The sequence below is a fragment of the Callospermophilus lateralis genome, chromosome 11 (assembly GCF_048772815.1).
Source record: "Callospermophilus lateralis isolate mCalLat2 chromosome 11, mCalLat2.hap1, whole genome shotgun sequence".
Classification (NCBI taxonomy): domain Eukaryota; kingdom Metazoa; phylum Chordata; class Mammalia; order Rodentia; family Sciuridae; genus Callospermophilus; species Callospermophilus lateralis.
Genome location: NC_135315.1, coordinates 14219525 through 14233292, shown reverse-complemented (window position 1 = coordinate 14233292; position 13768 = coordinate 14219525). Strand labels below are relative to the sequence as shown.

Below are 13768 nucleotides of genomic sequence, written 5' to 3'. Positions count from 1 at the left end.
CCCCTGCACATGCCAGGTGAGCGCGTTACCGCTTGAGCCACATCCCCAGCCCCCAGGATTTATTTTTGACATGTTTTTTACACCTTTCTCAATTAAAGAATGACAAGCATTGTCAATAATTCTGTAATGCAAATACTTCCTTGGGATAAGCCCCAAAAGAGCTTTGTTATGTGGCTACTGTGGCAGTTCCCCAACTATGAAACTAATGCATTGCCTTGTAAAATGAAGTCTTCCAAATACTCAGGAACTAAAACCTTTCTGGCAGACTCATAATAAAATCAGTTTAGTCTAAATTCTGCTCTATCAAGAAGTATAAGATTCCAATTGCATTTTCTTCTTTTAATTAAAGAAGCTTCAAAAGTGCCTTCCTCAGTGTCCTACTACACTGTGCATCTTCATCAAATCTCAGTATACCAATTCTTTTTTTTTTTGTTGTTGTTGTTGTTGTTTTAACTTGCAATCAATTTATTAAACTCTGCAGGTTTACAACTTCATATTAAGTAGCCTCCTTCTATTTCATATGGTTTCCATGTGATTGCATCAAGGATTAGCCCCATGCCCACTGCACATAGGGCTTCCTGCACATCAGTGCTTGGGTCTTGTCTTCTGGTGCTTTGTGTGCTTGTGTCTTCTCCAGGGAGGCCAAAGAGGCAGCTCCGCAATAGGCATTCAGTATACAAATTCTTAAGAAAAGTCTCCAGAAATATTGTATAAAGCCTTTTTCTCTAGGACAACTTAAGACAGTCTATTAGCCCATTTCTAACTGAGTGCCTTATGACTCAGGTGGAATTTTACCCTTATTTCCATTTAGTGTTACACTGCTATTGTTCATTCTATTTTTTTAGCACCATTTTCAAAACTGTAAAGCATTCAATATTAAACAAAGCATTAAATTTAAAAAGTTCAATATTACTCAAAAACTAGTTCAAGAATTTTCAGAAAACTTTAATAACCATCTCCCAAGTTTACCCCAGTGCTCTACCATATTTGAGTACTTTGAAAGAATTCCTGGCTTAAAGAAACAAAATAACAACACTAGAAACTACAATTTTTTTTTTTAATGATTTACTGAAAATTTTATTTTAAGAAGCTGCCAAACTGTCTTCCAGAGTGGCTGTATTATTTTATATTTACCCCAAAAAGCACAAATGATCCAGTTTTCTCTGCATTTTCTCTAGCATTTGGCACAAATTTTTTTTATATTAAGATTTTTTTTAAATTAAGTTAACCTGGATTCTGTATATATTGTAGCATTTTTCATGACTCATCTTTAATTAATGCCAATACAGTGAAGCTGTATTTATTATATTTTGAATTAGAATTTATTATATTTTGAATTATATATTTGAATTATTATATTCTGAATGAGGTCAAAATTCACATAAATTTTAATTGTACACTTACCTACTATCTGTCCTCTAACTGTATCATTGTCATTTGGCCCAAGTTTGCATAGATCCAACCTCTGATCTATTTCAAATCAACAACAACAAGAAAAAATTTTAATTAACTGGTATTAGAAATTCTAACATCTATTAAGTGACAATTTACATAATCCATTAGAAATCAGATCACTTAAGGAATTAATCATGTTTTAATTATAAAACAAACTTTAAAATACTCTTAGCTGTATATATAATTAGTATAAATATCTCAACAAGTGTTGGTAATTAGGACTTCAAAAATCACAACAACAGTGGTGTATTACATTGTCAATAGGTAGTTTTTTCTTTTCAAAGCTTTCAGACTACTTCAGTTTTAGTTGTGGCTTACATCTTAATAGCTGTTGGTCTTAAACAACCTGAGCCTTGGTTTTCTGATATATGATAAAACTTGCCTTAGATTTTTTTTTTATAACTTTATTTATTTATTTATTTTTATGTGGTGCTGAGGATGGAACCCAGGGCCTTGCATGTGTGAGGCGAGCGCTCTACCTCTGAACCATAATCCCAGCCCCTTACCTTAGATTTTTTAAGGATTAAATGAGATAATTACAAATCTCAGTACAATATCTGGCATGTAAGTGTTCAATAAATGTTAGTTGACATTATTATTATTATTTTTATGCAACCATTCCAAATGACACATACACACAATAAATATTAGTAAGAAGCCAAAGGAAAACTTAAGATCTGGGTTTGATTTAGTTCTGCCACTAATCATTTACGGGCAACAAATTTATTCTCTTCAGTGCCTCTATTGTAAAACAAATGCAACTTTTACCTGGCCCTCTAAGGAACAATGTCACCCATTAGCATGTTGGTTTTACTTTGATTATAACACATATAGCTAAGTTATTTTAAAACTTGCTTCTTAAATAATCATGAATTGGTAAAAGGAGGAGACCATATCTTAGTCTTTGTATCCTCCAATTCAATCTGGAAGAACACTACATCTGGTGCTTAAAAATGGCTGATACTAGCCCATGGCACACGCCTGTAATCCCAGCGACTTAGGAGGCAGAGGCAGGAGGATCACGAGTTCAAAGCCAATCTCTGCAATTTAGCAAGGCACTAAGCAACTCAGTGAGGCCCTGTCTCTAATAAAATGGAAAACAAGGCCAGTGGTGTTGCTCAGTGGTTAGTGCCCCCAGAGTTCAATCCCGGTTTAAAAAAAAAAAAAATAGTTGATACTATTACTACATATCAAAAAGCTCAAATAAATTAATGCTGTAAAACATTTACAAGCAGCACAAAGAAAATTCTGTACCCCAACTACAACTGCTGGCTATCCAGACAAAAACACAAATGTTTTTTCCCTCTGCAAAATAAATGATGCTACTGGGTTGGCTATACAGTGGATGTCTGCAGAGCATGTTCCCTCTTCTCCTATTCAGTTCTTCCAATGTGGCATACACCCTTTGTCAGAGGCTTTTGCTTTTACTTCTCAGTCAACAAGATCCATGCCTTTTTCATCTTTGTATCACCAAGGTTCAATAAACATTGTGTAACCTGAACAAGGGATAATGCCAGACATTTGGTCTGTAAGTTTTACGTTTGCCTGCTGGATTGGGAAATAAACGTTTGTTTTTACATATAGACCTTTTCCAAACCCAATCTCTCTTTCCTGTTGGTCATCACCCTGTTAACCCAGAAATTTAAGGATTTTTCAGATTCCTTTAAATTCCTGTGATTCAGAATTTCTAGTTCTATTTTCTCCCTTTTTCTTAACAAGTGAACATTTGTAAATCTGGGCTGTGGTATTGCAGTCCATTAAAAGAGTTCATCTCTTAATATATATTCAATGCTATATTTACTGTTTTTTAAATTTAAGTTCCTTAGTTAAATTTTATGAGTTTATTAGTACAGGCATCTGGGCCAAAATTTCATGATAATAACAATATTTTTTTATATTGTATAAAAAAGAATTTTGTAGAAACAACAACAAAAAAATCTGTTGAAAAAGATATTTCCAGGCTGGGATTGTGGCTCAGCGGTGGAGCGCTCACCTAGCACGGGCGGGACCTGGGTTCGATCCTCAGCACCACATAAAAATAAAGACATTGTTTTTTGTTTTTTGTTTTTTGTTTTTTAAATAAAGACATTGTGTTGTGTACATCTACACCAAAAAATAAATATTAAAAAAAGAAAGAAAAACATATTTCCATCTATGTCCCAATGGGAAGACATTACAAAAATATAGAAATAATTTTTAATATATCTTTATCATACATGCCACTCTCAGCTTTGTCAATTACATGAATTACACTTGTTAAAAATCAATCTGTCCATCTGTTATGGATATAACTTCTAACATCCTGATTTTGGTATAATCTCCTAAAGGCCAGGCTGATGATAAACTAAACCTAATTTATAGTTAAGTAGTTAATACAACTATGTTGTACTCAAAATAATGTCTTATCTTTCTTTAACTTTCAATTTTGTTCAGCAGTTTTATATAACAATCTTATCTACTAAAAATTCTCCCTTAACTGCCACCTTAAACACTCCAATCACCTAAATAAAAACTGAATTTCATCTCACAGATCCACCAAAACCAGAAAAAGATGCTAAGAAATTTAAAAAGGCATATGTTCTTTTAACACCTTTCTTTTCATCCTTCTGAAGTTCACAAAATAAATACAGACCAGGAATTTTCACCAATGTTTCAGACATACAGAAGTTAGATCTCTGAACCCCTATAACATAATATAATTAAAATCACTGTAACAATTAAAATAACATAATAATAAATTAATAACATTTTTAAATTCAAAAATCACTAGTATCTACTCACAACCAGTGTCTTTGAGGCGGTTGATAGCATTGGAAAGAAGACGAACACAACCAAGAAATCCAGCACCTTGTTTTTTATGGATCTTCTTGTGATTCCATACACTGATTGTAACTGAATCAGACTTTCCAATATACCTAAAAAATAAGATGGCTACATAGGTAACTTGGTAGTTACAAGTGGTATAAAATTTATCTTTTGTCCTTTTTATATTCTGAAGTTACAAATATATTTCAAAGTATGGCTAGCTAGGTCATGCAAAATATGTTTTGATTTCAATCAATCTCCAGGTCTGAATTTAAATTTTTAAAAATCTTAAAATATATAGAAATAATCTTTAATATATCCTTGTCATACCTGCTACTCTCAGCATGGGCAACAATGCTTGTTAGTTTAAAAAAATAAAATAAAAAATAAAAGCTCTTGCAGCTAGTGTCTAGTAACAAGGGAGTTTATAACAATTATTTCTTTCTAAGAACAAAAATCCTAAAAAGTACTTCTATTGGTTACTCTTAAAATATAGTTCAATCACATGACCTCAGAGACTTACTTCACTTTCAAGGGACATTGTCAAGGCTGACAGACCAAAAATCTGACCTACCTGTTATATTTTTAAATGTTGTAGAACAAAAGCTGTTTGTAACGCTTTTCCCCTGCTTCTTCCCTGTATGCAGGCCTTGAGCGAGCAGGACTCTTGTAGATTTCACTTTACTGCCTGCAGACAAGCAGAGCAGGGAAAAGCGTTACTGTTCTTGTCTATGCATATGTCTGCAATTACATAAAAGCTCCACCACAGCCAATTGTTAACATGGAATCAACCCATGCAAAAACATATAACATAATTATATCAGTATAAACTAACTTCATTTCAAGACTCTAAGATGTCAAATTTTTGGTCCAGCAACCTTGATCATAAAAGTATCATTTAGTTTAAAAAAAATTACTTACTATATAAAAAAGTATAAACCACTTAAATGAGGGCTAAAACTTTTAAATAAGAACATGGAAGGCATACTTGAGTCCTTGGATCCAGCTATACCTAAAGAATGTCCACCCAGGGTTCTTAATTATACAAACCAATCATTTCTTTTCTAAAAATGAAGTCAATTTGAATTTGGCCTCCAATGCTTACAAATGAAAAGATATGAACTAAAATATCAATCAAGACACAAACACCAATTTCCCAACACATCTATAACATATATCTTGGTATGTATCTACTGCATGCTACGTCAAAATTCCAGAACCAGGATCAAGCATTAAACAAATAAATCACCTCAAACCAAACATTAAAAAAAAAAAAAAAACATGTTAAATCAGTTTCCCAACTAGCTGGCCTGAACTGTACATATGCTGAAATACCGATTTTAAAGGTATCAGAAATTTAAAAAAAAAAAAATTTTTAAGTTTTGGAGTTTTTTAAAATTAAAGCATTATACATAGTAGTTGAGTTCATTTTGACAAAATCATACATGCAAGGAATTTTATTTCAATCCCCTTTCTCCCCACCCTGGTTGATCCTCTCCTTCTCCCTCCCCCTATTCTCCTTCCTCTACTCTACTGGTCTTCCTTTAGCTGCTTATTTAATTTTGATTGGTACTTTCTAAATATGCATAAAGGCAAAATGCCCTTTGTTACCTTTATATATGCATGTAACATGATTTTATTAAATTCATTCCATATTTCCTTCCCTTTCTCTTCCTCCCTCCTCATTCTCTACCTTCTACTCCACTGATCTTCCCTATACATTTATGATATCTAATTCCCCTGGCCAACCTTCTTTCCCATATTTTGCTCTAGCTTCTACATATAGGAGAATACATTCCCTGATTTTCTGAGTCAGGCTTAATTCACTTAGCATGATGTTCTCCATTTCTATTCATTTACCAGCAAATGCCATCATTTCATTCTTTATGGCTGAGTAAAACTCCATTATACCACATTTTCTTGATCCATTCATCTATTGACAGACATCTGGGCTGATTCCATAATTTGGCTACAGTGAATTGTGCTGCAATAAACACTGAAGTGGCTATATCACTGCAGTATGCTGACTATAGTTCTTTTGGACAAATACAAAGGAGGAGGATAGCTGGGTCATATGGTGGTTCCATTTCTAGTTTTTAAGGAATTTCCACACTGTTTTCCAGAGTAGCTGTACTAATTTGAGTCTCAACAACAATGTATCAGTGTATCTTTTTCAACACATCTTCACAAGCATTTACTATTATATGTGTTCTTGATAATTGCCACTCTGATTGGAGTTAAGATGAAATTTTTGTGTAGTCTTGATTTGCATTCCCCTGATTGCTAAAGATGCTGAACATTTTTTCACATATTTGTTGGCCATTTGTGTTTCTTCTTTTGAGAAATTCTATTTAGGTTTTATGTACACTATGATGTGAAAAGATTGGAAATCTCTACATTAAGCTGTAATACACATTTGGTAATTATAGACCTTCTGGAAAATAGTCAAACTATGAATTACTAAAAATTATTAATTGTACTATATTGCTTAAGTGTACATGTCTCAAACATTCTGTCCAAATATCCTGAGCCAGAAATGAATCAGAACTATAATAATTTTTTTACACCTAGTGAAGTATCTGTTCTCAATTTAAGGAAACTTCATTCAATATAACATATAGCACATAAAAGTCAATCATTTTATAACTGAAAGTTAAACAGAGGCTTCTATTAGGTTCTACTAAAACTTCTTCGAAAAATATATGATTTATAAATAAGCCTCAGGACATTCTGTCATGAGGGATACTTCTATATGAAAACATAACATTATCATATAGACCAAAATATGATATCTACATTAAAGATTTTTGGCTAAAATATAATTATCAGAATTTGTAAACTTAGCCAATTTAAGGTAAAGATTTTGCAAAATGATTCTAAGCATTTCCTTGATCTTTTCCCTTTCAAGGTGTATCTTGGAAACAAGCAAGATGAAATCTAGGGCTGGGGATGTGGCTCACTGGTGAGGTGCTTACCTGATATGTGCAAGGTCTTGGGTTCAATCCCCAGCACACACACACATGCACACACACACAGAAAGGAATCTAAGAAGTACATGAAAAGTTGCTCAATATTGCAGTGGGGCACAGTGGCTTCACACCTGTAATCCCAGCAATTTAGGAAGCTGAGGTAGGAGAATCCCAAGTTCAACTCTAGCCTCTCAACTTAGTAAGGCCCTATGTAACTCATCAAGACCCTGTCTCAAAATGAAAAATAAAAGGGCTGATGATGTAAGAATGTAGCTCAGTGGTAAAGTATCCCTGGGTTCAATTGCCAATACCAAAAAAAAAAAAAAAAAAAAAAATGCTCAACATTGTTAGTTAAAATCACAATGAAGTTATCAATTCATACCCACTAAGATCACTATAATTTTTTAAGAAAAATAATAAGCATTAGCAACAGAGGAATAGAGAAAATGCCCTAAAATTTTTCATATGAAAAACAATAATCAGGGCTGGGTTGTGGCTCAGCAGTAGAGCGCTCGCCTAGCATGTCTCAAGGCCCTTGGTTCAATTCTCAGCACCACATAAAAATAAATAAACAAAATAAAGATGATACTGTGTCTAACTAAAAACTAAATGTTAAAAAAAAAAAAACACAATAATCACAAAAGACCAAAATTAGGATGCCATTAGCAATAATCTAAACTTGTACTAATCCAAAACCCATGCTATTCCAGCCACATGGGATTAGTGAATATTTCAAATGTGGTTAGACCAAACTGAAGTGGGATGTTAGGTAGAGAGAAAATAAACCTCTGATTTCAAAGACAATATATGATATGATAGCTCAATATTTTATATTGAGTGTATGTCAAAATGTCAATATTTTAGACACTGAAATTAAATAAAATATATTATGCTTAATTTCTTCTGCTTTTGTTTTTCAATATGGCTACTGGAAAATTTAAAATTACAGATGAATTCCCACTTGTGGCTCACATATTTCTATTGATGCTAATCTAGACCTTAAAGATAATGGAGTAATGAATTTGAAATTTGGAACAAAAGTTATATCTGGGGCTGGGGATGTGGCTCAAGCGGTAGCACGCTCGCCTGGCATGCGTGCGGCCCGGGTTCGATCCTCAGCACCACATACAAACAAAGATGCTGTGTCCGCCGAAAACTAAAATTAAATGTTTAAAAAAAATTCCCTCTCTCTCTTAAAAAAAAAAAAAAAAGTTATATCTGACCTTACAGTCTATACCCAAACTATCAGGTAAAAAGGCAAAATATATTATTAGATCACATCTCAAAAAATTTTTTTTATTTTTGCACTCTCAAAATGACAGTGGAAGATAGACTTCACCAAAACAGGGGAGTAAGCAAAACAGAGGAAGTCACTGGAGCTAGAAGAAACAAAGGCAATTCCTGACATAATGACAAAGGCAAATCCCAGGACAACTGCAAGGCAATTCTTAGAGAACTACCAAACCAGATTAGAGTAAAAGGACAGAGGGCCCTGGAAGGATATCTCCAAGAAGAAAAATCCAATGGAATATCTAATAGGACTGAATGTATGGTGAGGATATTTACTTCCATAGCAGAATTTGGGAATTAATTAATGAGACAGAAAACAAGACAAATGAAAGAGATAACTATTAACTTCAGAAACAAAAGTGGTCAAGACAGAAAAAATAATTCTTGTACACCATGTGATACAGCTCTGAATATTTACATAATCATATTCATGTAATCACAGAACAATGATTTAACTACAAAGGTTCATATTACTACAGAGCTAAGAGAAAGGAAGGGGCAAATGAGTATCATTATGGGAGTGGGGATGAGTGGTATTAGTTTTAAAAGCTTAATCATCTTCTCAGGTAGGAAATCTTAAAACATCTAAAACCAGGGCTGGGGTTGTGGCTCAAGCGGTAATGCGCTCGCCTGGCATGTGGGGGGCGCTGGGTTCGATCCTCGGCACCACATAAAATAAAAAAATAAAGATATGTGTCCACCGAAAACTGAAAAATAAATGTTTTTTAAAAAAAAATTCTCTCTAAAAAAAAAAAAAAAATCTAAAACCAGAAACAAAAAAAAAAAAAAAATGGAGATGCTATAAAATATTTTGAAATAGAAGAAAATATCAGAATAAACATCCAAACTCATTAAAGCAGTTAGTTTGAGAATCGGGAATGAGAATGGGACCGAGAATACTGTTTTCCACTAAAAACCTTACAGTACCATGTGCCTTTTTTAAAAGGTGAATATACTATGATTAAAATATAATTTAAAGTAGACACCCAGAGAAGCAATTCTGATTCCTAATTCTATACTTTTAATTGGCATAGAGTAAATTAATACTTTTATTTCATTGAAAATGGGGGAGGTTCTATATTATGAGCCAGTTTTCCTTTTTTTTTGTTGGTACTGGGGATTGAATCCAGGCATGCTTTACCAGTGAGCTATATCCCCATTGTTTTTATTTATTTTTTTAAACTCTGACACAGGATCTCATTGTGTTGCTGAACATCTCACTAAATTACTGAGGCTGACCTCAAACTTGCAATGTTCCTGCCTCAGTATCCCTAGTAGCTAATATTATAGGCCACTATGCCTGGCCATTTTATTCTTCACAGGCTTTTTAGGGGTACTGCATCTTTCAAAACCAGGTATTAATAGGCCAAAGCACCTTTCCAGGAACTGGGTTTTGTACCTTTCCTGTGAACACCAAATTATACCTTTTCTAACTCAGACAATTTTCTATGATTCTTTTCATATAATATTAATTCTGTATTTTATTTCAAGTTAATCATTTAAACCTACAGGTCATAATGCTGATTCCACTTTGGATCGAGTGTATTCTTCACAGTATCTGTAGAATGGCATTGCCCAGATCCATCAACCACCACTTTAGCAAATGGATCAGGAAGGCCTGTGAAGAAAGAGGAAGATTAGTGTTTTAAAGAATATTTTACCATGTAAGATAAAAGATTAATTACATAAAAATTACCATTTGCTACAAAACAAAAGATTATTCCATTATTTTTCAAAAGTTTAACATTCAGCTACAGATGAAAGTGGCCTACTTTAAGCCACTTAAAGTCACTTCCACATCAAATACCAAAAGTATATTTTTTCTTGTTCCTGCCTCAAAACATTCTCAATTAAAGTACCAAAGTATAGAGTTTACCTCATAATGTGGAAGTTTCCAAGGACTATTACCAGCCCTTTGACCTCAGGAAGGTTCATGGCTCACCCTTTCCAAATGGCTCCCTTGGTAGCTCCTTAGAGTTCTTTAAATATAGGTTTTCACACAAGAACATGGGCTACAGATAATCAAATTAACCAACAAATTTTACTGGATAACTAACCATGAGCAATTACAGACTAAACAAGAAGGGTAAAATCTGCCATAAAGGAGCTTACTGTCATAATGGATATATAAAACATAACAAAAACAAGTGTTTGGCTGTACTGATTAAAATAGCAAACACTTATAATACTATATCAGGTAATATTCTAAATGCTTTATATATATCCTTAATCCTCATAATAACCCTATGAGGTAGATACTGTTATTATCCCTATTTTACTGATAAAGAAACTGAAGCACCAAAGGATTCGTTAACTAGCCCACAGTAATAAGTGTGCTAAACTTCAGAGTCTGAAGTTTAGATTCTAAACCCATACATATGCAGGCTGGCTTTTGAATACTTGCTCTCAACCACTATACTTCCCATTTACCACATGTTTAAACAATAAGTACAACAAGTAAGAGCTCAGGAAACCAGGAGGACAGTTCAACTTCAAATAGTATATAAAGGGTGATAGGGCTTTATTATTTAAATAGTAAATAAAGAATGCCAAGGAGGGTATAATAATATTTAAAGGGCTTAGAGAAATCTAAACAAGGTATTTGTGCTAAAAGTAAGTATTATTTGGAGAGATAAGACTGAACTAGTAAGAGAAGCTTAAAAGTCAGAAAATAGGTTTGGAATAATTTAGCTTATCAGCAAGGCTACAAGTTCTTGAGCATGGCTGTAAATACAGTCATATTTTTCTGTTAGTAGTATTCAGGGTAGACTAGGGAAAGGAAAGATCATAGGCCCAGAGATTTCTGGGAAGTTGTTATATAATCCTACAGCAGGATGAGAAGCCTGGAATTAGGGAAATCACATGAAAAGGGATAGGAAATGACAGTTAAAAGACCTACTCTATTAATAAGAAACTAGTGTTAAAGATGTCACCACAAAAACAGTCAGTGGTGCTTTCGACAAAAAGAAGAAAATCAGAGGAGGAACTAAAAGCATTTAAGAAACAAAAATGACAATTTAGACATTAGATATAGTGAGAGCAGACTTCTTCATGAAAAAGGCTGAAAACACTAGAACAAAATGCTAGTAGGTGTTGATAACTGGAAAAATTTTGCATCTCAAGATCTACAGTAATTTTTTAAGTTAAGATCTAATTTTTCAAGATTCATAGACAGACAGAAATCAGTTATCCAAAGCTGGGCACAGTGGCTCACACCTGTGATCCCAGAAGCTCAGGAGGCTGAGGCAAGACGATCGTGAGTTCAAAGCCAGCTTCAGCAACTTAGAGAGGCATTTAGCAACTCAGCAAGATCCTGTCTCTAAATAAAATATTAAAAAGGGCTGGGGATGTTGCTCAATGGTTAAGTACTCCTGGGTTTCATCTCAGTACCCCACCCCTGCCCCCCAAAAAGAAAAAAATCACTTTATCCAGTTCTCCATGATCTGTCACCTTCAAATAAACAAGGGAAAAACCAAACTTTAAGCATTAAGTTTTAAAAAAACTTAAGTTAGGATATTAAATCTATTTAATTATATTACTTTTAAAGTTTAATCCTATTCATATTATTTCAGTAATACCTAACCATTTGTAAAAGTGTTTAATGGAAGAATATTTTTACCTCTTCCTTCAATAGCAATTAAGTATTTTCTGGGAAGAGTCCACTCTAACTTGTTCTCTTGATTCTACTAAGTAAACATATAAATGTATGCACGTATGGAAACAAAAGCAAACAAAAATCACATTTCTGGCTTTTCCTTTGGGTGTTATTTAATTAGTTAGAGAATTTAGGATTAAGAGAAATAACTATTTCCACACAAACCTCCAGGTGTGGCATCCATATCCTTAATGAAATAGAAAAGTCTGAGTCCCGGGTGCCTTTGTTTTTCTTTTGTTAAATGACACAACAAACCAAAATATAAGCTCTAGACACACACACACACAAAAAAAAACAAGAAAAAAAAAGAAAAAAAAAAACACCTGGGTTTCAACCTGATTGTTATTCTACAAAAATTTGAGAGTAAACTTACTCTAATGTGGACAAAAGTGATCAAGTTTTCTGACACTAGTGAGACCTCTAGTGGTAAATATAAAGTGGCTAAAGTGTTTTCTGCATTTTAAAAACTTCTCAGTTCTCCCCATAATTTCAAGAACCTCCTTACTACACAAATGTACTCAGTGAATGGAAAGAATAATGATATATATATATATATATATGCAGTTGTTCTAGAGAAGCAAGACTATTTATTTTTATTTTTATATGGTGCTGAGGGTCGAACCCAATGCCTCATACATGCTAGGCAAGCAATCTACCTCTGAGTACACCTCTAGCCCTGAAATAAGTATTTTAACTTAAAATTGGATTTCTTTCCAAAAGAAACAAAACTTTATTTTTGATAGAATAAAGACAAAAAGAAAACATTTAACGAACACATCTTGCTTCTGAATGACTTTGATTTGGCTTCTATAAAATATTTTAATACATCATCTTACACAAAAATATTTTTTGAATGTTGCATTAAAAAGAGAAAAAAATAGCCAGGCACAGTGATGCACGCCTGTAATCCCAGCAGCTTGAGAGGCTGAGGCAGGAGGATAGGAGTTCAAAGCCAGCCTCAATAAAAGTGAGGTGCTAAGCAACTCAGCAAAACCCTGTCTCTAAATAAAATAAAAAAGGACTGGATGTGGCTCAGTGGTTAAGCGCCCCTGGGTTCAATCCCTGGTGAGAGAGAGAGAGAGAGAAAGAGAAAACAAAGACAATATCTCTAAAGAAAATAGATAATGGACATATGGATAGATACATGATAAAACTAACAGTAGTAGAATTTACATGTTTCCTCATGGTTGAAAATTTTCCTGCTGAAATTTTGGGGAAAGGGGGGAGTATTTTTTTTTTTAAGAGACAATGATCTGGAAAACAGTTTCAAAATATGAGTTAACAAAACTTTGCTAGCAAGGTAATTAACAGTTATTAAGCCTTGGAACAACTGGTATCTCACATGCAAATTACTTTACAAAAGACAATACATGGCAGAATTTTTTTCAACATAGTAAAAAAATATTTATCTATTTCCTCACTCCATAGTTATTTTCCATAGTAAAATTTACTTTTCTCATTGAACACAATTTAAACTAAATCACAAGCAAAACTTACCTATGTTTTACTATTAATAATAACTGCATTCTGGGCTGGGGCTGAAGCTCAGTGGTAGAGCACGTGTGAGGCACTGGGTTCGATTCTCAGCACCACA

At 33.6% G+C, this 13768-nt stretch overlaps 1 protein-coding gene across 3 annotated transcripts in view; it reads right to left on the bottom strand.

Annotated features, from left to right (window-relative positions):
- Smurf2 (SMAD specific E3 ubiquitin protein ligase 2) overlaps nt 1-13768 on the bottom strand; it is a 106494-nt gene that overhangs the window by 48222 nt on the left and 44504 nt on the right. For all 3 annotated transcript variants that reach the window (XM_076869723.1, XM_077110498.1, XM_077110499.1), the window contains 3 exons: nt 10029-10137; nt 4237-4370; nt 1405-1470 (listed from right to left, as the gene is read on the bottom strand). In XM_076869723.1, the coding sequence (XP_076725838.1) occupies nt 1405-1470; nt 4237-4370; nt 10029-10137 (309 nt within the window). The remainder of the gene's footprint in view (nt 1-1404; nt 1471-4236; nt 4371-10028; nt 10138-13768) is intronic.